The following is a 24,085-nucleotide window of genomic DNA, read 5'->3' as shown; positions in this document are numbered from 1 at the left end:
ACTTTTCACAGTAGCTGGAAAAAAGATCCAATATAAAGAGAAAGGGAGAATGTCTACACCGTTATACTGCTCCCAAATAGACCTATGTTTTATGAACATCATCGTAACCAGTTTACAGATCAGATCGCATTCACACATCTCCAGAAGTTGCTGTCACGACTTCCGCCGAGGCTGCCTCCCCTCCTTGTTCGGGCAGGTTTCGGCGTTCGTCGTCACCGGCTTACTAGCTGCTGCCGATCCATTTATCATCACTCCACTTGTCTTGTCTAATTAATCACACACACCTGGTCCTTATCCCCAATTAGTCATTGTATAAGTGTTCCCTCTGCTTCCTTGTCTGTGTGGGTGATTGTTTGTAGTGAGCTGTGTGTAGCTCGGTTGAGCTACCCTTACCGTGTTGTTGCCAGGGTAGATATTTCCCCCTGTGCCTGAGTGTTGTTGTCGCATGCTTGCGCAACTGTTTATCGACGGAATAAACTCTTTGGATGCGTATTACTCTCCTGCGCCTGACTCCTTCTATCACACGCATCCCAGTTGCATTACAAGCGCCACGGACGTTGTAACCATAAAACCAGGAAGTTGAATCATTCTAATAAGATTGGTTGTAATAAAATTAAACAACAGTAAATAAATATAAAATGTAATGATATCATAAAATCGCCAGGATAAAAAACACACGCATTGCTGTTGACCCAGCCTTCATTATAGTAGGCCTAAGGGAGGGCTTGTTGTTGACCCAGCCTTCATTATAGTAGGCCTAAGGGAGGGCTTGTTGTTGACCCAGCCTTCATTATAGTAGGCCTAAGGGAGGGCTTGTTGTTGACCCAGCCTTCATTATAGTAGGCCTAAGGGAGGGCTTGTTGTTGAACCAGCCTTCATTATAGTAGGCCTAAGGGAGGGCTTGTTGTTGACCCAGCCTTCATTATAGTAGGCCTAAGGGAGGGCTTGTTGTTGACCCAGCCTTCATTATAGTAGGCCTAAGGGAGGGCTTGTTGTTGAACCAGCCTTCATTATAGTAGGCCTAAGGGAGGGCTTGTTGTTGACCCAGCCTTCATTATAGTAGGCCTAAGGGAGGGCTTGTTGTTGAACCAGCCTTCATTATAGTAGGCCTAAGGGAGGGCTTGTTGTTGAACCAGCCTTCATTATAGTAGGCCTAAGGGAGGGCTTGTTGTTGACCCAGCCTTCATTATAGTAGGCCTAAGGGAGGGCTTGTTGTTGACCCAGCCTTCATTATAGTAGGCCTAAGGGAGGGCTTGTTGTTGAACCAGCCTTCATTATAGTAGGCCTAAGGGAGGGCTTGTTGTTGAACCAGCCTTCATTATAGTAGGCCTAAGGGAGGGCTTGTTGTTGAACCAGCCTTCATTATAGTAGGCCTAAGGGAGGGCTTGTTGTTGAACCAGCCTTCATTATAGTAGGCCTAAGGGAGGGCTTGTTGTTGACCCAGCCTTCATTATAGTAGGCCTAAGGGAGGGCTTGTTGTTGACCCAGCCTTCATTATAGTAGGCCTAAGGGAGGGCTTGTTGTTGAACCAGCCTTCATTATAGTAGGCCTAAGGGAGGGCTTGTTGTTGACCCAGCCTTCATTATAGTAGGCCTAAGGGAGGACTTGGGTTTTGAACATATGAAACGGAAAACAAGCTGTTGTTACAGGTTACAGATAACTTCTATATACAAGGTTCACTGGTATTCACCAAGGTTCTCATCTCTTGTTTGATGATGGGCATGGACACACAGCCTACATCATGGAGGGGGTTTTACGCACGTCCAAAACGGGACCTGCATGGCTAAAATAATGTGGGCCTGCCTACAATACATAGATAAAAAGGGAATGTCAGCTCACTGTTTTACTCCTCTCAAACTTTATATTTTAATAAAGCTTTGGTGATTAAGATTTATTTCCAAGCGGTCTCAGGAGCCAAACCCTTTATCGACAGTCTTGACTACTTTGTGATTGCATTGGGCAGGACAAAGAAAAGCCTTCATTGAGAGGAGGGGAGGCTATGCTTGGTTTTTAATCAAATAAAACGTAATGGGAAAAAACATGAGTTTATGTTTCTAAATACAAAGTATACAGTCACCAAAAGCACATTTGGCTACCCTTGTTCCATGGGCATTATGGGCAGTGTGCGTCACGGCTGGATAGGCTGCATTTCCGCTGGCAAAATTCATTCCATAACCAACTGCATTACTGGTAAAACCAGCTTTTGGTTGCTCTTAAATATCCCTATCAGCGCTACCTGAAATTAGCACTTTGGATCATGTTTTTAAGGACACTCAGATATTTACACCCATATTTACACCCCTCCCATCAGAGCTGATATAAGACAGGAAAATAGCCGAACCTGGCATTAGGTCTGGAAAATGCCAGTATGCTAGTTTTTAAATGATGAAATTGCAAACTAACGTGCCTTTGACACTAGCACCGGCCTTAATGCCAGCTGAAAATAAGCCCTCAGAGTTACTTGGGACAAGGTCAAAATAAGCATTTCATCAGATGAATAATTTTCATAACATATTACTGTTTATCTCAGAGCCAATTTACCATCCAAACGTATCTTCTTCGCTCTAATTCACTCAAGTAATTATATCAAATGTACTAGTACTTTATTTAGTTAAGTTAATTGAGGTAGGTAACTGATTATGTTTGAAACCCTGTCTGTCTCACCTGTCTCTTAGTCTTGAGCGACTCTATCTGCTCAACAAACTTAGCTGACATCTCTTTGATGTCCTCGTTGTAGTTCATGTCCTTCAGACGGAGCTGGTACTCATTCTCCATCTTCAGCTCCTCCACACGGGTCTTCAGCTCCAGCATAACCTGGTTCTGTTATGGAGGAAAGGAGGGAGGGAGGGTGAGGGAGAGAAGGAGAGACGGTAGAGAGAGAGGGAGAGAAGAAGAGGAGAGTATCTTAAGTGAAGAGAGTGGGAGAAGAGAGAAAGGGAGGCATGAAAGGAGGTGAGAAGGGGAAGGAAGAGGAAAGGACAGGAGGAGAGGGAGAATGTAAATAATCAGGTTATAGTACGAGCAACTGCATGGTCCTTGCAAACCTACCACAGGATGCTGCTGAGGGGAACGGCTCATAATAATGTCCGGAAAGGTGAAAATGGAATGGCATCAAACACCTGGAAACCATGTTTGATGTATTTGATACCATTCCACTGATTCCGCTCCAGTCATTGCCAAGAGCCCATCCTCCCCAATTAAGATGCCGCCAACCTCCTGTGCAACCTACAATTAGGTAACTCCCCACCCCCACCCCATGTATCATGTCAGTGTAACACTACAACAGTCCCCATGGGTGTCCTACAGATGTTCATTTGATCACCCTGTTGCAGGAGAACTTAACGGCAATGCAGGACATCTCTGTACCTTCTCCTCCAGGTCTGACTTGGTGATGAGGATCTCCTCAGCGTAGGTGATGTCCTTGTCTCTCTTCAGGCCACGGCCCTCCTTGTCTATGATCTTCCAGATGAGCAGACAGCCGTCCTCAGACACCGTCAGCAGGTACTGGTCGTCAAACGTGATCACCATCTGAACACAGAGAGGACACACACTTTACGCACCTCTGTTCACGATATGTCCACTTAAATCAATGGCCCTCGAACTGACTACCATCAATCTTGAATTCAGCGCTTCATAAAAATAGGTTGTGTGTGAGGGGTGGATGCTGATGTGTTGCTTTATGTTGTGGTTCATTAAGCTACAATGGCTCAAACTTTGCAATGCACAGTATGTCACTGTTTAGTGGAGGCATCGCATTATCGTACTTTGGTGACAGTTGAAGAGTGGGCCTGATACTCGATCCAGTCCTTCTGGATAGACAGGGGGTACTTGATGGCCCTGATGGTTCCGATAGAGGTCCCGGTGAAGAGCGTGCGTCCGGACCGGGACATGGTGATGGTGGTGTAGGCCACGTCTTCAGCAGGCACCTCACGCAGGATCTGACAAAGAGAGAGAGCGAGAGAGAGCGAGAGAGAGAGAGCGAGAGAGAGAGAGAGAGAGAGAGAGAGAGAGAGAGAGAGAGAGAGAGAGAGAGAGAGAGAGAGAGAGAGAGAGAGAGAGAGAGAGAGGGGGGGGGGGGGACAGCCAGGGGGGGGGGACAAAATGGATGTGAATATAAAGGCTACTATCAAGGGATGGCAAGAAACGATTACAGCAGAGGTCAAATGTTGTTGTCATTCATGCATAACATTAAAGTTATTGTGCCATTCTCATCCAGGAGTGTACATGTAATGTTTAAGCATAGCTAAGTTAGCCCCAGGGATATTACAGATGTAGAATCTTAATTTGATCACTCTTTTGTTGCTGAGAATTTTCCAGTGAATATTCCAGGAAATGCAGATAAGCTTTGTGATTTACATAAATTCACTGAAAACCCGCACTAACACACAGTTATATTAACAGTATTCCACTTTTCATGTAGCCTCATTTTGACCAGCTAATAGCCTAACCACCGATCAATGTTCAAATCCTGTTGCTGTAGGATTATTTTGCTGAGACAATACTGGCCAAATTAAGATAATACATCTGTGTGTCAGTGAAAGTTTTGTTTATTTCACCACCATTTGAATTGCAAATAACCTGCTGGGGAAAGACTAGATGGCATCCAACAAACCACTGATCTATTCAGAAAGACCGCCTAAAATTCCTCAACATTGAGATGTTTATGATTGTTAGGGTTTCTTTCGAAGCTCCAGCAGCTGACAATAACTCAAATGGCCTTTATCCTCTCTTCTGACTGGTTTCATAGACTGTCAGAAAGATGGCCGTCACTCAGGATGAGGAGAACTGACAGCAGAGTGGGAATTTAATGGGCTCTCTTCTCTGCTCCGGTCATTATGACGGAGATGGGAAACTCTATTTACACTGAACAAAAATATAAACGCAACATGTAAAGTGTTGGTCTCATGTTTCATGAGCTGAATTAAAACATCCCAGCAATTAACAAATGAGGAGAGCCAGAACCAACCACCAATTAGGTTATACTTGCAAAAATCTTTATTGTGCTTATTAATAAGGGAGCCGTCACAACATGCACACAGAGTGGATATAGTGAGAGCTCACTGAGTGGAGCGAGCCTCTGGGTTATATACTATCCCAGGATAGGTAACCTCAGAGATAACATACAATGGTTCCAGACACTAACCCCACACTTCCTGTGCCAGACCTTAGCCCCAAATACAAAGAACTCATTGTTTTGTTCAGTACTAAGAATTTAGAAGCACATTTGTTGTTACTTAATTTCCACTTTGCTAAAAAGGGAACCTGGGGAGAGAACAATCTCCCAAGGCCAAATGAGGGGGTGAATGACACACAGACATTGTGGAGACAAGTGATTTGTTCCCATTCCTCATGCCATCCCTTCACATAGTTTGCAATAGGTAAAGACACATACTCACATATGGAAACAATGTGTCCTTCAGACCTCCTTTGCCCTATTCTCTTTCTCATATTCTGCATAGCAACAGGGACATGTGATAGACAAGCCTGACTTCTCCCCTCTCTGGGCCCCAGGTGACTGAGGCCCATATGAGGGAGGAAGTGCAGCTGCCCACACCAGAGTCCGAAAGGAGACATTCTAATAACAAGAGTTCAACAGTTCAATCATATAAGCATATTCTGCAGATAAGACATCTTAATTATCTATGTTACCTAGCTAATTCTGATTTCTCCACCACCATCCACCTGACAGGTCTGGCATATCAAGAAGCTAATTAAACAGCATGATCATTACACAGGCGCACCTTGTGCTGGGGACAATAAAAGGCCACTCTAAAATGTGCAGTTTTGTCACACAACACAATGCCACAGATGTCTCAAGTTTTGAAGCAGCGTTCAATTGGTATGCTGACTGCAGTAATGTCCACCAGAGCTGTTGCCAGATAATTGAATGTTCATTTCTCTACCCTAAGCCGCCTCCAACGTCATGTTACACAATTTGGCAGTACGTCCAACTGGCCTCACAACCATAGACCACATGTAACCACCCCAGCCCAGGACCTCCACATCCGTCTTCTTCACCTGCAGGATCGTCTGACAGCAGCCACCCAGACAGCTGATGAAACTGTGGGTTTGCACAACCGAAGAATTTCTGCACAAACTGTCAGAAACCTTCTCAGGGAAGCTCATCTACGTGCTCGTCGTCCTCACCAGGGTCTTGACCTGACTACAATTCGGCGTTGTAACTGACTTCAGTGGGAAAATGCTCACCTTCGATGGCCACTGGCACGCTGGAAAAGTGTGTTCTTCACGGATGAATCCCAGTTTCAACTGTACCGGGCAGATGGCAGACAACATGTATGGCGTTGTGTGGGCGAGCAGTTTACTGATGTTAATGTTGTGAACAGAGTGCCCCATGGTGGCGGTGGGGTTATGGTATGGGCAGGCATTAGCTCCGGACAACGAACACAATTGCATTTTATCGATGACAATTTAAATGCACAGAGATACCGTGACGAGATCCTGAGGCCCATTGTCGTGCCATTCATCCACCGCCATCACCTCATGTTTCAGCATGATAATGCACAGCCCCATGTCGCACACAATTTCTGGAAGCTGAAAATGTCCCACTTCTTCCATGGCCTGCATATACAGTGGCTTGCGAAAGTATTCACCCGCCTTGGCATTTTTCAAATTTTGTTGCCTTACAACCTGGAATTAAAATTGATTTTTGGGGGGTTTGTATCATTTGATTTACTCAACATGCCAACCACTTTGAAGATGCAAAATATGTTTTATTGTGAAACAAACAACAAATAAGACAAAAAAACTGAAAACTTGAACGTGCATAACTATTCACCCCCCCAAAGTCAATACATTGTAGAGCCACCTTTTGCAGCAATTACAGCTGCAAGTATCTTGGGGTATGTCTCTATAAGCTTGGCACATCTAGCCACTGGGATTTTTGCCCATTCTTCAAGGCAAAACTGCTCCAGCTCCTTCAAGTTGGATGGGTTCCGCAGGTGTACAGCAATCTTTAAGTCATACCACAGATTCTCAATTGGATTGAGGTCTGGGCTTTGACTAGGCAATTCCAAGACATTTAAATGTTTCCCCTTAAACCACTCGAGTGTTGCTTTAGCAGTATGCTTAGGGTCATTGTCCTGCTGAAAGGTGAACCTCCGTCCCAGTCTCAAATCTCTGGAAGACTGAAACAGGTTTCCCTCAAGGATTTTCCTGTATTTAGCGCCATCCATCATACCCTCAATTCTGACCAGTTTCCCAGTCCCTGCCGATGAAAAACATCCCCACAGCATGATGCTGCCACCACCATGCTTCACTGTAGGGATGGTGTTCTCGGGGTGATGAAAGGTGTTGGGTTTGCGCCAGACATAGCGTTTTCCTTTTTTTATTTTTTACTTTAGTCTCATCTGACCAGAGTACCTTCTTCCCTATGTTTGGGGAGTCTCCCACATGCCTTTTGGCGAACACCAAACGTGTTTACTTATTTTTTTCTTTAAGCAATGGCTTTTTTCTGGCCACTCTTCCGTAAAGCCCAGCTCTGTGGAGTGTACGGCTTAAAGTGGTCCTATGGACAGATACTTCAATCTCCGCTGTGGAGCTTTGCAGCTCCTTCAGGGTTATCTTTGGTCTCTTTGTTGCCTCTCTGATTAATGCCCTCCTTGCCTGGTCCGTGAGTTTTGGTGGGCGGCCCTCTCTTGGCAGGTTTGTTGTGGTGCCATATTCTTGCCTTTTTTTTATGGTGCTCTGTTCAAAGTTTCTGATCTTTTTTTATAACCCAACCCTGATCTGTGCTTCTCCACATCTTTGTCCCTGACCTGTTTGGAGAGCTCCTTGGTCTTCATGGTGCCGCTTGCTTGGTGGTGCCCCTTGCTTAGTGGTGTTGCAGACTCTGGGACCTTTCAGAACAGGTGTATATATACTGAGATCATGTAACAGATCATGTGACACTTAGATTGCACACAGGTGGACTTTATTTAACTAATTATGTGACTTCTGAAGGTAATTGGTTGCACCAGATCTTATTTAGGGGCTTCATAGCAAAGGGGGTGAATACATATGCACGCACCACTTTTCAGTTATTTATTTTTTATAATTTTTTTAAACAAGTTATTTTTTTCATTTCACTTCACCAATTTCGACTATTTTGTGTATATCCATTACATGAAATCCAAATAAAAATCCATTTAAATGACAGGTTGTAATGCAACAAAATAGGAAAAACGCCAAGGGGGATGAATACTTTTGCAAGGCACTGTCCTCACCAGAGATGTCACCCATTGAACATGTTTGGGATGCTCTTGATCGACGTGTACGACAGCGTGTTCCAGTTCCCGCCAATATCCAGCAACTTCGCACAGCCATTGACGAGAAGTTGGACAAATTCCACAGGCCACAATCAACAGCCTGATCAACTCTATGAGAATGAGATGTGTCCTGCTGCATGAGGCAAATTGTGGTCACACCAGATACTGACTGGTTTTCTAATCCATGCCTCTACTTTTTTTTAAAGGTATCTGTGACCAACAGATGCATATCTGTATTCTCAGTCATGTGATATTCCATAGATTAGGGCCTAATTAATGTATTGTAATTGACTGATTTCCTTATATGAACTGTAACTCAGTAAAATCTGTGAAATTGTTGCATGTTGCGTTTATATTTTTGTTCAGTGTATTTTCCCTTTCAGAACTTCATATAACACAGCTGGAAACTGACACCAGCAAAAAATATAAAAATAAAATATTCCCTCAAAACAGTCAGCACCACTTTCAAGGAAAACGTATGCCTAGTGAGAATAAGGAAAACGTATGCCTAGTGAGAATAAGGAAAACGTATGCCTAGTGAGAATAAGGAAAACGTATGCCTAGTGAGAATAAGGAAAACGTATGCCTAGTGAGAATAAGGAAAACGTATGCCTAGTGAGAATAAGGAAAACGTATGCCTAGTGAGAATAAGGAAAACGTATGCCTAGTGAGAATAAGGAAAACGTATGCCTAGTGAGAATAAGGAAAACGTATGCCTAGTGAGAATAAGGAAAACGTATGCCTAGTGAGAATAAGGAAAACGTATGCCTAGTGAGAATAAGGAAAACGTATGCCTAGTGAGAATAAGGAAAACGTATGCCTAGTGAGAATAAGGAAAACGTATGCCTAGTGAGAATAAGGAAAACGTATGCCTAGTGAGAATAAGGAAAACGTATGCCTAGTGAGAATAAGGAAAACGTATGCCTAGTGAGAATAAGGAAAACGTATGCCTAGTGAGAATAAGGAAAACGTATGCCTAGTGAGAATAAGGAAAACGTATGCCTAGTGAGAATAAGGAAAACGTATGCCTAGTGAGAATAAGGAAAACGTATGCCTAGTGAGAATAAGGAAAACGTATGCCTAGTGAGAATAAGGAAAACGTATGCCTAGTGAGAATAAGGAAAACGTATGCCTAGTGAGAATAAGGAAAACGTATGCCTAGTGAGAATAAGGAAAACGTATGCCTAGTGAGAATAAGGAAAACGTATGCCTAGTGAGAATAAGGAAAACGTATGCCTAGTGAGAATAAGGAAAACGTATGCCTAGTGAGAATAAGGAAAACGTATGCCTAGTGAGAATAAGGAAAACGTATGCCTAGTGAGAATAAGGAAAACTGGCTAATAAGATCTAACTGCTCCCCTCAATTATTAAGACTACATTATCGCTATGATGAAAAAAGTCCTCATAGAAGTTTATACCATCATTTATAACTGACTATATTTCAAAACTAATACACATTTGTCAGAGCATGTGACATTTCAAACAAATGTCAATCTTTTTTTTCTTTTTTTCCCATCAGCAGTTGACCCCAAAGAGCAAGCAGAAACAGAAGCACAGTGGCCAGGAACAACTTTCTAGAAGGAAGAAACATTTCATATGCTACTGTTTTCAGGTCTCACTTGACAGTCCTGGATCTCTTTCAGGGTACAGTCGGTCCCCACGGCGAAGATAGTCTTGGCGTCGGGGGAGACAGTGACGCCGGTGTAGCTGCAGGACTTTAGTATGCTCTCCGACTCCCGCTTGCTGGTCAGGGTGTTCCACTCGTACACAGCCCCATCCATCCCACACGACACCAGCCTGCTGTCGTCACCGCTCCAGACTATGGAGTGCACCTGAAGATGGAGACACATAAAGTAGGACATAAAATACCACCCCCGCAGTCACCTCTGTTATCTCTGCCACCCTGGGTTTTTCGAGATAGGTGAATTAACAAGGGAATTAACATGGGAAAACTCAAAGCTATAACTATGGCCAAAGTTTTTCCTGGTCAGCTCACATGGCCTAGAACTGTTGGCCTGAGGCGAGGCTTACTGGAACTGTTGGCAGTCAGTATGAATAGCCTGACACTCTGATGATAAATCATGCAGTAAACCGTCAGTGACCTCATCCAGTGCCCCTCACCTTCCCATTGTGTCCCTTGAGGTTGAGGACGCTCTCGAAGGTGGTGCTGGAGTAGATGTGAATGACGTTTCCATTCACTGCAGCAAACAGGTGTCCTCCGTGACTGAAGGCACACTGAAAGGCAAAAGCATGCTGTACACTGTGAGAGCTGGAATAGCTAGAAATCAATGTTTGAGTACCAGTGATGTTCAGCTGTCTACAATGAGTAACTGTTGGCATTGAGAACTCTTAATTCAGACCTCTCTACAGCCTCGGATGTTGAACTCCTTGAAGGTCCTGATGTCGTCTATGAGGAGATTCATGAGCCTCAGCTTGTCAGAGAAGCCCACCAGGACAAACAGGCCAGAGGGGTGCAGGGCGATGCTGAACGCCTCCTCCTGGAACTCCTTATACAGTTCCAGGGTGCTGGGGGGAAGGGAGAGGGAGACGGACCTGATAAAGGGCTAAGGGAGAGGGAGAAGGACCTGAATAAGGGCTAAGAGTCTAGAAATAAACTAGAAGCCAGCCATGAAACAAACGTCCTCAGATATAACTACCAGTGAGAATAGAAAACAAGCTGATATCTGAGACGATCCCACAGGTTTGACATCAAGTCCAGATTTTCTTAAAGGGATAGTGAGGCCAGTGAGGCCAGTGAGACTAACTCTTACTTGGTCTCGAAGTTCCAGATGCGTACAGACTGGTCCAGGGAACAGGTAGCGATGAAGGGCTTACGGATGCAGATGGACAGACCAGTGATAGACCCGGAGTGGAAGGAATAGGACAGAAACTCAAACTGAGCCTGCTCCCCCTTGCTCATCTCAGCAGAGGACAGGGTGATAATGTAGAGCTGACCACGGTCTGTACTGGTCACCATAGTCTCCTCTGACGGACTGATGACCAGAGAGACAATCTGCTGTTGCTCTGCCTGGCTGGGCTCGTGGCTGCACTGGTCTGGGGGGATCTGGATGGGACAAATGAAGAGTTTATTTCCAAAATGCTATATTTACATTTACAGCAGACGCTCTTATCCAGAGCGACTTACAGGAGCAATTAGGGTTAAGTGCCTTGCTCAAGGGCAACATCAACAGATTTTTCACCTAGTCGGCTCAGGGATTAGAACCAGCAACCTTTCGGTTACTGGCACTACGCTCTTAACCACTAAGCTACCTGCCGCCCCAGTTTTTCCCATTTGTGTTTCTTCATCAGAAATAATTGCTTATGGGTAACTTCATGTGTGTGTAAAGTATTACTGTTGTCAGATTTTTTAGTCATAGATTTTAGATGTGTATGAAAATGTCTTTTTTTTGGCAAAACGCTGTACATCCATTGTTTAGCTGGAATGGAATGTTCGTATCCTGTATATTTGACTGTGATATGTGGTTGTCTCACCTAGCTATCTTAAGATGAATGCATTTACTGTAAGGCGCTCTGGATAAGAGCATCTGCTAAATGACAAAAATGTCAAATGTAAATGTTTTACATACAGATCTCATATTACTGTATTGAATTTTATTTTGTATAATTTTTTAAATATTGAAGTCACAAATGTATCATTTGTACATTTCTTTATTAAAAATGTCGTTATTTGTTACATTTGACTGTGTAGAACCTAGCAGTAGTACTTATTTCTCTGCGAGTGAGGCGGTTATTTAGCATTTTCCAAAAAACATGATTATTTGCCTCTCTAAAGTGAAACCATACATAGATAGATTTAAACAAATACATGTCTGTCATTGAACAACCCCATGCCATGATTAGATAGTGAAAAAACACACCAATCTCTTTCATAATTTCTTTAAAACAACAAAAGCTAATTTACCAACAGTTCTGAAATGGAATGTAAAGCGTTTTGGAATAAAACTCTTAAAATATACGCACACACACACACAAATAATGAGCTTAGTTGTATACAACATATTGCTGGAAAGAGTGATGAAATGAAGTATGGTGAAAGCTTTGTTACCCTTATCTCCCTGGTTTTCCTGTAGTTGTCCTTATCGTCGGTTCTCTCAAACAGACACACCGTCCCAGGACCGGCCGAGCAGGCAAAGCCTTTGGAGTACGCTGTAATGACTGTAACCCGGGGCAACTGAGGAAGGGACTCTTCATCATTTCCCTTTGCGCTGCAAAAAGTCAAAAATTGTGAAAACTGTAAAACATGGTCACTCTCACAATGTGTGAGTAACATCTGTTTGGAGATCTTTCAGTGCCAGCTTGTCTTTTACCTCCCTATGCCTACCTCTCTGGGTCCTGTGAAACGGTGGTCTTGGGGGACACACTCATATCCCATCGCAGGTCTCCAGACTCAAACACCATCAGCCTGCCTGCCTCTGTCCCAGCTATCACCCTCTCCTCAGACACCCAGGCATGGGACAACAAATGATGCGTCTCTAGCTTCTGGAAGGTGGACTGCTTCAGAGCCCCCTCTGCATAGCGGAACAGCTTGAAGACCCCATTCCCACTCACACAGATCTGGGTGTTGTCATATGGGTTCAAGCTGACCTGGAAACATATAGTGTGAGACAGTGCCATCGAGATATAGCTTGTGTAAGTAAATAGGTATGCCTGTGATCAGCTACAGAGTTAATACTACAACAGAGTAAGGAGCAAGGACTAGTAAGGTTGTTTAATGCCTTATCTATGGAAAAATAACACTGCTATTTTGAATGAACATGCTGATCATTCCCCACCACCATTTCCTTGCCAAGGACTCTTCCATGGCCCCACTAACAAGAGAGCAGTCCGACCTCACCTGGGTGACTGGGTTAGCGGCCACAGTGGTCTTCACCATGGCCATGATCTTCTGCTTCTCCCACATCCAGTAGAAGAGGGTGTAGTCCGGCGCCCCTGACTGGCTGATGAAGTACTTGGAGTCGGTGGAGAACGCCATGGAGACAAACTCATGGACAGGGATGTCCCCTCCGCTCAGCACCTTCCTCTTCCGGCTCTGCTCGTGCTGCAGGTCGTACACGGTGATGGTAGCCCTCTCGCCACGCTCCGACACCGCCAGGTAGCGGCGGTTTGAGCTGATGGCCAGGGCGTACATCCCCTGACTCCTCTCCAAACCTGAGGAGCAAAATCGAGGATGAATCACAAAGAAAACATAACTGGAAGTTGGATACATTTAACAGGTTGTTAACAGCTAATTTTGTTTTGAATACCAGGTTTATATTTGTCTATGAAAATATTTCAGAGTGAATGCTAGTGTCAGAGACACTAAACATCTATAAAACACCCTGACCCAAGCCATATTGTTGTAATCCTGAGAAGTGAACGTGGCAAATACCTGGGATGAACCTCTGCCATTTCTGATCGATGTTGTAACGAACACAGTTGTTCCCAGATGGGAAGATGACAGTCTGCTCATCAAAGTAGCACAGGTTATTTGCCACGCATGTCCGCAGACCAAAGCTGTAGTGACACTGGGCCACCACTGCAGACATCACAGTCCTGTCACGTCAAAGCTGCAGACTAAAATCTGCCAGTAAAAGGAAAGAAGAAGAAAAATAATTGAGAAGGGTTTTGATCTTTATGTGGCAGGCAAAAGTCTCAAGGATACTAATTCAATTCTGTATGACCATATTGATCCTTTTCACTTTGATCTGAAATTGCCTCCTGGCCCTGTAACCTTTCATCTACAACTCCTGATCTACAATACTTTTTATAGAGTTATCTGGAACCATAAGGTCAACTTTGAAAAGTAATGATCGTCTTATCTTACTAGGCTAGCTACTTACCTTTATTGAAAATACAAATAAATAAATAATTGTGCTGATTCCTCAAAACTCCTTATTAATGATTTAATTTGACGACAGTGAGACTTCCAGAGATTGACATGCTATTTTTGCTGAAGCGTGGAAAATAATATGAGTAGAATATTATCGTTAAATTCTATCACTATGGAGAAGCTTTCATACAATGCATAATTACATAATAAATAATGATTATAACTAATTAAAGCATACACCTATATCATTATAAATCGAATATATGCCGGAAATTCAGACGAATAAGGTTTATTGTCCTCTGGTCCTTTTTTCACGAGTTATTCACGAGAGCTGAAAAAACTGCACAAAAAACGTCGGATAGGAACCTTTGATTATTTCGGGGCTGGTGTTTCACGGGAAGACATTTTCGGAGGACCCTTAACAGCCGCTAATTCCTTCTCACGTGAACAGCTCCATGTGAGCGCGGAGTTGACGGTATTTGGTCCACAAAATAACTGTTTGCATCCAATCATTATCGTTAAGAATAACATGGATATTATTGAAGATGACGAGCAGTTAGGTGAGACGTCTGAGGAGAACAGCGAATTATCTGACGGAGAGGTAACTGGTTATTTTATAGCGTGCTAGCTAACATTAGCCAGATTAGCTAGCTACTGTAGTTAGCTAACAATGTCTCCACTAACGTTATGTAGGTGCTCTACAACGCGTAACTTTGCTGTGTTTTTCGTTTTCATTAGCTTCAAGATGCATTCGCAAAGGGGTTGTTAAAGCCTGGGTTGAACTTTACAACACAAGAACCGAAGAAGATTGTCAACAATGTGGTGAGTGTTGACATGCGCAGATGAACATGTGTCTGCGACCAGAAAGCCACCATTGTCTATCGCTCTCTAATTCATGCTTTATTCGACTCATAAATCACAAATTAGTTAATTTTCTAATACGACCCGTATTTTCTTCATGGTTGTGGACAGGAGGGTTTGAAACAATGCCTCGCCGACTTTCGTAAAAACACACTACCCTGGGTAGAGAGGCTGGACATGGTCAATCTCCCAGCTGATGACATCGTTGCCAAGTCCGAGGGCAGACTCGACAACAAGGCCAGCGGAGACATCAACCCAGATGACGACTTCCAGAGAGAGATGTTCTTGTGAGTGTCTAATGTCCATACACGTTTATATCAGTGGACAGAGACTTTGTTGTAATGTCATGATGTGCTAGTAATAGCAATTGTAAAACATATCCTCTCTTTCATTGGTGTCTTCCAGTTACCGCCAAGCCCAAGCAGCTGTTCTGGAGGCGATGCCCCGGCTACTGAAGCTGAAGATAGCCACCAAGAGACCTGAGGACTACTTTGCAGAGATGGCCAAGTCAGACCAGCAAATGCAGAAGGTAGGATGTCCTGACCTTACTCTCAGAGATCTTGCCATCTGTCATTATATGTATGTGACTGAATTGCGTCAGGTATGGATTGATCTCTCTGACACAAAAACTGTTGAAACGGTATGTGTTGTCCAGCTTTTCCTTTAGCCAGTAATTGCAGGCTTTTGGTAGATAAATGCATGAAAGCAAATAAACATTGAAGTATGCTCTATAAATCACATTGGCTATGCATTGAGGTTGGTTCAGGATGTCTTCTAATTGCATAATCTCTCTACTCTGTCTGTCTTGAGCTAGTACTCTCAATATGGAACTTGCAACATTGTATCATGGTAGCGGTGTTGTGATACTGGTGGTTTCTCGGAACAGGGATTTTAACGTTGTGGCTAGATGGAGTACAGCTGTAGCATTTTAGCTAAGCCTAACCCTTTTCCTAACATTGACCTAATTCTTCTAACCTGCTACGTTATGTCTCCTAACCTGCTACGTAAAGTCACTACTATTCCTGTAGTTGTACTTCGTAGCCACAACCGTAGAAGCCATCTGTCCCGAGGACCATAAGTATCACCACAACGGTGAGACACAACTGTATGCACACGGGAGAAGTGTTCCGGTATTTTATGACGTTTTGCTAGATTATTCTCCCTAAAAGAGAATTTACAAAATTGTCATACCTAGTCCACCAAGGAGGAGTATTTAGATGAAGTAATTGCGCTTCCCTCTTCCACTAATCTAATGTCTGGTCGAGTAGTTGGCTAAAAACAGTGCAACACTAGCTCGATAGCTAACTAGCTACTTTACCAAGGACGGAGGCACAGACAAGTGGAAAAATAAATACACTCTGCAGCAGAGGATATTGACAAGCTAGATGGACGGAGGTAGACACGCTTTGTGCATGGAGCCAATGTGGTAGGCTATCATTCCTTGCATTATTATTGCAGTCATTTCCATGGTGGTGTCAATGAATAGGCAGTGGGCACTCCTAAAAGCATTAAGCGTTTATCATAGTCCAAAAGGTGAATGCATACGCACAGCAGTGTTGTAGAATATTGGACCGTTGGCTTTCATACTTCTCAAATTCTCAGAGCAGTTCAAGCAATTTGTCCAACTGTCAATGCATTCAAATGAATAGAGGATGCGTACCAGAGACTGGTTGGTTTGGAATTGTGGGGAGGTACGCGTTCGGGCTGTTCGTCCCCCGCGGATGTTGGTCTCAGAGCTGTGTAGCTATGTATGTCACAATGGGACGCCGGACTATCGCGTCCTAGCATCTGTGGACTATGATTTACACTTTACACTACACGTGGCTGGCATCCAAATGGGATTCTGTTTGATATGCACATTTGTCCAGCAAATTCAAATCTGGTTGGACATTTGACCGTCACGGAAATACTGGTGTGGTCATGAATAATGCTTTGTCTTTTCCTACAGATCAGGAAGAAACTCATCACGAAGCAGATCATGATGGAGAAGTCGGAAAAGGCCAAGAAACTAAGAGAACAAAGGAAGTACGGCAAGAAGGTGAGTCTCCATTCCTCTCACTGGAATTGTACTCTTTATTACGTCGTCTTGGTGCATTGTGATCTTATGAAATGGGTGTTGTAGGTGCAAGTAGAGGTTATTCAGAAGAGACAGAAGGAGAAGAAGGCCATGATGTCTGCTGTGAAGAGGTATCAAAAAGGTGGGTCCTCTGTTTCTACATGTTTTGTTTATCACCCAAGTCACCCAACTTGTTCGCACTATTTTGGTTAAGTTGCTTTGGGTGACATCATCTGCTAAATGGGATTCATAACGTTAAACACCTTCCTCTCTCGTAGGCATGACTGACAAACTGGACTTCCTGGAAGGAGATCAGAAGACCGCTAGAGGAGCTCCAGCTAAAGGAGGAGCTCCAGCTAAAGGGGGTGCAGGGAAAGGGTCAGGAGGCCAAACGCCTGATAAAAAGGCCATGAACAAGAAAGGGTAAGACGCCACAGAGATGGGAATGTTGTGCTCAATGCTTCTTCTCCACCTACCTACCTATATTAATTGTATTCAGTGCTTTTATACCAAATCTATATGTACTGTACTTGGACTAAAACTGAAACCTCTGACTTGACAGGCCCAATGCTAAGAGGAAGTATAAAGACCAGAGGTTTGGCTTTGGCGGGAAGAAGAGTGGAACCAAGTGGAACACCAAGGACAGCCACAACGATGTGTCAGGGTTCCGAGCCAAGGTGGCTCATGGGAAAGGAGGAAAGAGAGGGAAAGGAGGCAATGCGGGACCAGGAGGAAGGGGCCCCACCAAAGGAGGGACTGTAAGTCACTGACAGACATGATTGGGTCATACAATATCACATTTTGAATTAAAATAGTGTATTGTTTATAGTGTTGGTACATTTTGTTTCAGTTATTATTTGAAAAATCGTAGTTCTTTTGTAATTTTGAATTTTTGATTCTTCAGAAACGACCTGGCAAGAATGCGCGCAAGAAGATGAAGGGTCGCTCCTAAAGTGGTGGGTGCTAAAGGTCCTGCAGTCTGATTGGTTCTTCGGTCTATGGCATCAGGCCAGGTTTGAACGTCGTCATCGGTCTTGGGTTACCCACACTGCATCCCAACTTCTGGAAGGAAATAATATTAGAGAGAAGTGCTCTCTTTCTATACTTAATCGCGCACACACCACCCTTCATGGAGCCCTTGGGGCAGTGGAATGATATGGATGCCTTTGATGATGTCCGCATGCATCCTGTCACTCAGAATGATCCTTCCTGGAGTATCACCAAGGAGGCTACAAGATGTGGACATGGCTGCATGTGAGCTTTAGAATGTCTCCATATGAAAACCGGACAGAGTGGGACCAAACATGCCAAATTCTACGTTTTTTATGGTTTAAACCCCTAACATTAATTTGGACATCAAGATACAATGACATTTTATTACAGTCAGTAAAATAAAAGAAATCCATGTTTCTTTTAAAGGAGATCTTTATACATTGTTGTAATGCGTGTAAGTTTGTGAAACTATTTGCTGAAAGTGATAACAATGATGAAGCCACTTCAATAAATGTATAATGTTTGAGTGAATACTTGATCGGTTTTTGCAAATTGCACACTTTGCGAGTCCACTCATTGACCCTCTGATTCACTACCCTTAGTGACATGTCATTTTATAATATTGAACAGCTGTCATGTTGGGCCTTTTCCTTGTATCAATATTATTAATATGTGGTGGGCCAATGTTTCTTCTGCAAATAGTTTTTCTTCATTTGTCGCCGGTATGGCAATAGTTGGCACATTTTGGGCAAGAATAACTCATTCTCTAGCCTGAGTGCCAGTCTGTTTGTGCTATTATACCTACGCCGTGTTATGTTTTGCTTGACAATGACTGCAATGGAGATGGCAAGAGCACAAACAGATCTGGGACCAGGCTACACCTGCATCTGTTTTCCTTTAAATAATTAGTGTGCTGCTTCATGTTTATTTCTTTTATGGTGTTTATTGTTTATAAACTGGGTGGTTCAAGACCAGAATTCTGATTGGCTGACAGCTGTGGTATATCATATAAGTTGGTAACCAGTTTATAATAGCATTAAGGCACCTCAGCTAAGGGTTGGTGGTATATTGGCCATATACCACACCCCATCGGGCTTTATTGCTTAATTATACAGTAGGTCGATCTGCAAGTCTGCAACCAGTTACATTGTTTCCTTCAGACAGTAAAGCAATATTCTTCATAGCCATGCTTCCACTACATTTTTATCCAGTAAAGAGACCAATGAACCAGGTTATCCTAAGTAAGTCTTGTAGGCAGCTTGTAGGCTGTAGATCTAACCCAGGTCCTGTGTCTGTTCTTTCAGACGCCATGCTGCATCCATGTACTTGGTGATCTCCGAGTTCTGCCGTGACCAGTTCAGTCTTCTATCGCTGCGATCTGAAACAATCTGACAGGGCAGAAAAGCTATTTGAGGGCTGAGAATGTATTTGTAACAGTGCCACAACAGGCTTAGAACACTCAGACAGTGGACATGACAACTTGTTACAACGAATACCCGGAAGTAAAGGGGTCACATCTTGTCAAACCATTTTGAAAAGTAGCTATTTTGCTGATCATCACCACAAAGAGGGAGTTCTTACCAGAGGTCTGGATATCCAGCCTATCTCCTGGCTCTCAGTTTGGGGGTGAGTGTATTTCTTAGTTGGCTCCAAACAAGCCCCGTGGATGGCCTTTAGGAAAGCAGCTGGGGATAAAACATAATCTAAGATAGGGTATCCCAAACTCGGTGCACGTTTTGGTTTTTGCCCTAGCACTACACAGCTGATTCAAATAATCAAAGCTTGATGAGTTGGCTATTATCAGCTGTGTAGTCCTTTGGTAAAAACCCAAACGTGAAGCAGGGGGGACACAGGAACGAGTTTAGGAAACACTGATCTAAGAGACTGGCCAACACCTCAGATAACATTGAATAGCTAGTAGGCATACTTACGGTCCTCCTCCACTTTGTCGTGGGTCTTGTTGCCGGCCATAGGCTTGTCAGTCAAAATGTGCACTGAGAAGTGAAAGATTACAAAAAGTGTTTGTTCATCATGAAATTACTCATCGTTCACATTAATCCACATACCTTTCAACAGAGGTGGTATGTGCTTACGTCTTTTGTACGGGTTGATGCTAAATAGCGTGTACACTTTTTGGCTCCTATTCTCTTTCTTTATGGTCTCGATGTGAATTGCGTTCTGATTAACAATATCCGCAGGATCCTTTTCTTTTGACTGCTTAACCGCTGCCATCCTGGTTTGTGTAAATTAGGATACAAGACAGGAAAAACACGAGAGACGATACGTAGTGTGCAGATTTATACTAGCAAGCCAAAAAACATGATTTATGTCTCGTTGCCTAGCAACCATAAACAGAACCCCAGATAGAATGTACAGGTACTTAGTGGCCACACGAGGGCGCACAGCACTAATTTTATTTCAGTCACAGCTATGGATGAAATTAATTTGCCTTTATATTTTACATTTAAAAAACAACAACATTTTTAGTCATTTAGCAGACGCTCGTATCCAGAGCGACTTACAGGAGCAATTAGGGTTAAGTGCCTTGCTCAAGGGCACACCGACAGATTTTTCACCTAGTTGGCTCGGGGATTAGGACCAGCGACCTTTCGGTTACTGGCACAACGCTCTTAACCACTAAGCTACCTGTGCAGAGCTACAGGGGCATTAGTACTGTGCTCTTGCCCTATTAGCGGAGAGAGTACATTCTGTCTTGTAGGCAGTGGGGTACTGCTATTTGTTTTAGGTGCGGGACGCAAAAAAAAAGAGTACATTACGTAATTTCTCAATCAAAGTTTGTACCGACAGATGTAACCTATTTAATATTATTATAGAATATGAATAAAATACATCCTCCAATTGCAACGTCTGCCTATACCCACACATATTGTCTCAAGAAAATGTTATATTTTTAATACCCTCAAACACCAAGTTAGGCAAACCTCATTTCAAAATAGGCCATCATCACTGTCAATCGGGAATGATAATTATTCACGTTTTACCGGTGAAATGTCCAAACTGCGTCTGTATGCCAATAATTTGATCTCAATCAGTTTCATGGGAATATGCATTTATATCTTCTTGAATTACTGTTTCGTAAGCGAATCAAAGCAGATGGTGTTAATAAACTATTAGCCTTTCTTGTATTTTGTTTAAATCAAAGCATACACTGAGTGTACAAAACATATAAGGACACCAGCTTTTTCCATGACATAGACTGACCAGGTGAATACAGGTGAAAGCTATGATCCCTTATTGATGTCGCTTGTTAAATCCACTTCAATCAGTGTAGAGGAAGGGGGGTAGTCCGTGCCAGCGCACCAGTTTGTGTCAAGAACTGCAACGCTGCTGGGTTTTTCACACTCAACAGTTTCCCGTGTTTATCAAGAATGGTCCACCACTCAAAGGACATCCAGCCAACTTGATACAACTGTGGGAAGCATTGGAGGCAACATGGTCCAGCATCCCTGTGGAACGCTTTCGACACCTTGTTGCAACTCAATATTAGGAAGTTGTTCTTAATATTTTGTACACTCAGTGTATATCCTGCCTGGTGGCGCGCGCTGTTGAGTTGTAGCCGCATGAGAAAAGAAATGCGACTATTCAGCTTCAGCTAACCATCCTAAAATCTCACTAGAAATTAAGTGTTTTTGGTGTAACATTAATGTTATAGGCCTATTATGCTTTTAAATTTGGTTCTGTAAAATACTAATTCTTCATTATGTGATCTTGCGGGACATACCACCTCCTTGTATTCTTAAATTAAAAAAAGTAAGGTGCTCCCTCGCAACTCCCGTGTGGCTCACTTGGTAGAGCATGGTACTTGCAATGCCAGGGTTATGGGTTCGATTTCCCACGGCGGACCAGTGTGAAAATGTATGCACTCACTACTGTAAGTCGCTCTGGATAAGAGCGTCTGCTAAATGACTAAAATGCTAATTGTACTCCAGCAGCACTAAATTACTGCTTTGTAGGTCTCCATTAAACCAATTTACTTCAACGTTGGCAATTGAAAAACATCATAGAATATGTAAACCAAGCATGCTTATTTGATATCTAGCTAGAGGTACGATATATAACGCTAGGGGGCTTTACATCTTTACATGATCTGCTCCGTTGATTAGGCCTACGTGGGCTTTAATGGTTGAGCCTGGCTGCATGAGAAATAGTAGAATGTGGTGACAAAGTCATATATTAGCATGGTGATCCACAGTCTCCATATAACCCTGCCAGGTGTCCAGTCCCAATACATGTCCTTTCATTTGTTGTCCTCTGCCAGCCGCCTCTCTAATGGTCTATTTATATCTGATAGGCTGTATGAATATATATATATATATATATATATATATATATATATATATATATAGTGCTATGAAAAAGTATTTGCCCCCTTTCAAATTTTCTCTACTTTTGCATATTTGTGATACTGAATGTTATCAGATCTTCAACCAAAACCCAAAACCTAATATTAGATAAAGGGAACATAAGTGAACAAATAACACAACAATTACATATTTATTTCATAAACAAAGTTATGCAACACCCAATTCCCCTGTGTGAAAAAGTAATTGCCCCCTTACACTCAATAACTGGTTGTGCCACCTTTAGCTGCAATGACTCCAACCAAATACTTCCTGTAGTTGTTGATCAGTCTCTCATGTCGCTGTGGAGGAATTTTTGCCCACTCTTCCATGCAGAACTGCTTTAACTCAGTGACGTGTGGGTTTTCAAGCATGAGCTGCTCGTTTCAAGTCCTGCCACAACATCTCAATTGGGATTAGGTCTGGACTTTGACTAGGCCATTCCAAAACTTCCAATTTGTTGCTTTTGAGCAATTTTCATGTAGACTTGATTGTATGTTTTGGATCATTGTCTTGCTGCATGACCCAGCTGCGCAATTACTTTTTCACACAGGGGAATTGGGTGTTGCATAACTTTGTTTATGAAATAAATATGTAATTGTTGTGTTATTTGTTCACTTATGTTCCCTTTATCTAATATTAGGTTTTGGTTGAAGATCTGATAACATTCAGTATCACAAATATGCAAAAGTAGAGAAAATTAGAAAGGGGGCAAATACTTTTTCATAGCACTGTATATATACACACATATACACAGTACCAGTCAAAAGTTTGGACACACCTACTCATTCAAAGGTTTTTCTTTATTTTTACTATTTTCTACATTGTGAAGACATCAAAACTATGAAATAACACATGGAATCATGTAGTAACCAAAAAAGTGTTAAACAAATCAAAATATATTTTAGATTCTTCAAAGTAGCCACCCTTTGCCTTGTTGACAGCTTTGCACACTCTTGGCATTGTCTCAACCAGCTTCATGAGGTAGTCACCTGGAATGCATTTCAATTAACAGTTAAAAGTTAATTTGTGGAATTTATTTCCTTCTTAATGCATTTGAGCCAATCATTTGTGTTGTGACAAGGTAGGGGGGGTATACAGAAGATAGCCCTATTTGGTAAAATACCAAGTCCATATTATGGCAAGAACAGCTCAAATAAGCAAAGAGAAACAACAGTCCATCAAGGTCAGTCAATACAGAACATTTCAAGAATTCCTGCATAGAAACCACTACTAAAGGACACCAATAAGAAGAAGAGACTTGCTTGGTCCAAGAAACACGTACAATGGACATTAGACCGGTGGAAATGTGTCCTTTGGTCTGGAGTCCTAATTGGAGATTTTTGGTGTTATGGTGTGGGGGGGGGGGGGGCTTTGCTGGTGACACTGTCTGTGATTTATTTAGAATTCAAGGCACACTTAACCAGTATGGCTACCACAGCATTCTGCAGCGATACGCCATCCCATCTGGTTTGAGCTTTTTCAACAGGACAATGACCCAACACACCTCCAGGCTGTGTACGGGCTATTTGACCAAGAAGGAGAGTGATGGAGTGCTGCATCAGATGACCTGGCCTCCGAAATCCCGACCTCAACCCAATTGAGATGGTTTGGGATGAGTCGGAACGCAGAGTGAAGGAAAAGCAGCCAGTGCTCAGCATATGTGGGAACTCCTTCAAGACTGTTGGAAAAGCGTTCCAGGTGAAGCTGGTTGAGAGAA

The 24,085-nt window shown here is 42.9% G+C and overlaps 2 protein-coding genes and 1 pseudogene across 3 annotated transcripts in view; 1 reads left to right on the top strand and 2 right to left on the bottom strand.

The window, feature by feature from the left end:
* LOC311131092 (cilia- and flagella-associated protein 57-like) overlaps window positions 1-13,810 on the bottom strand; it is a 32,931-nt pseudogene extending 19,121 nt beyond the window's left edge. The window contains exons 1-11 of the transcript in view: window positions 13,654-13,810; window positions 13,120-13,433; window positions 12,607-12,869; window positions 12,331-12,490; window positions 11,036-11,328; window positions 10,625-10,790; window positions 10,386-10,499; window positions 9,884-10,096; window positions 3,765-3,938; window positions 3,367-3,528; window positions 2,665-2,820 (exon numbers count right to left, since the gene is read on the bottom strand). The product of the transcript in view is annotated as a cilia- and flagella-associated protein 57-like (transcript). The remainder of the gene's footprint in view (window positions 1-2,664; window positions 2,821-3,366; window positions 3,529-3,764; window positions 3,939-9,883; window positions 10,097-10,385; window positions 10,500-10,624; window positions 10,791-11,035; window positions 11,329-12,330; window positions 12,491-12,606; window positions 12,870-13,119; window positions 13,434-13,653) is intronic.
* A 663-nt stretch (window positions 13,811-14,473) lies between these two features.
* On the top strand, window positions 14,474-18,526 carry LOC311130902 (putative rRNA-processing protein EBP2). Its single transcript, XM_084163715.1, has 9 exons — window positions 14,474-14,695; window positions 14,833-14,916; window positions 15,067-15,242; window positions 15,361-15,484; window positions 16,904-16,993; window positions 17,078-17,153; window positions 17,290-17,434; window positions 17,574-17,769; window positions 17,916-18,526. The coding sequence occupies exons 1-9, from the start codon at window positions 14,624-14,626 to the stop codon at window positions 17,961-17,963; spliced, it is 1,011 nt and encodes a 336-aa protein (XP_084019841.1). The 5' UTR covers window positions 14,474-14,623; the 3' UTR covers window positions 17,964-18,526.
* Window positions 18,527-18,941: 415 nt separating this feature from the next.
* Window positions 18,942-20,340, bottom strand: cfap144 (cilia and flagella associated protein 144). The gene is made up of 4 exons (XM_084163716.1): window positions 20,098-20,340; window positions 19,936-19,998; window positions 19,586-19,689; window positions 18,942-19,392 (listed from the first exon to the last, which is right to left on the bottom strand). The coding sequence occupies exons 1-4, from the start codon at window positions 20,234-20,236 to the stop codon at window positions 19,279-19,281; spliced, it is 420 nt and encodes a 139-aa protein (XP_084019842.1). The 5' UTR covers window positions 20,237-20,340; the 3' UTR covers window positions 18,942-19,278.
* Window positions 20,341-24,085: the final 3,745 nt, after the last annotated feature.

The sequence above is a fragment of the Coregonus lavaretus genome, assembly GCF_964263955.1.
Source record: "Coregonus lavaretus genome assembly, chromosome: 6".
Classification (NCBI taxonomy): domain Eukaryota; kingdom Metazoa; phylum Chordata; class Actinopteri; order Salmoniformes; family Salmonidae; genus Coregonus; species Coregonus lavaretus.
The sequence above is the reverse complement of the archived record's forward strand: the minus strand, read 5'-3'. Positions and strand labels throughout refer to the sequence as shown.

What these genes read in the sequence shown, in the direction of transcription:
- LOC311130902 (XM_084163715.1), top strand. Translation starts at nt 14,624, where the DNA reads ATGGATATTATTGAAGATGACGAGCAGTTAGGTGAGACGTCTGAGGAG. An exon ending in AGAAGATTGTCAACAATGTG is followed by an intron (nt 14,917 to 15,066) that starts GTGAGTGTTGAC and finishes GGTTGTGGACAG; the next exon opens with GAGGGTTTGAAACAATGCCT. An exon ending in TGTGAAGAGGTATCAAAAAG is followed by an intron (nt 17,154 to 17,289) that starts GTGGGTCCTCTG and finishes CCTCTCTCGTAG; the next exon opens with GCATGACTGACAAACTGGAC.
- cfap144 (XM_084163716.1), bottom strand. Translation starts at nt 20,236, where the DNA reads ATGGCAGCGGTTAAGCAGTCAAAAGAAAAGGATCCTGCGGATATTGTT. An exon ending in CATCAACCCGTACAAAAGAC is followed by an intron (nt 19,999 to 20,097) that starts GTAAGCACATAC and finishes TTCACTTCTCAG; the next exon opens with TGCACATTTTGACTGACAAG. An exon ending in GCTGGATATCCAGACCTCTG is followed by an intron (nt 19,393 to 19,585) that starts GTAAGAACTCCC and finishes CTGCCCTGTCAG; the next exon opens with ATTGTTTCAGATCGCAGCGA.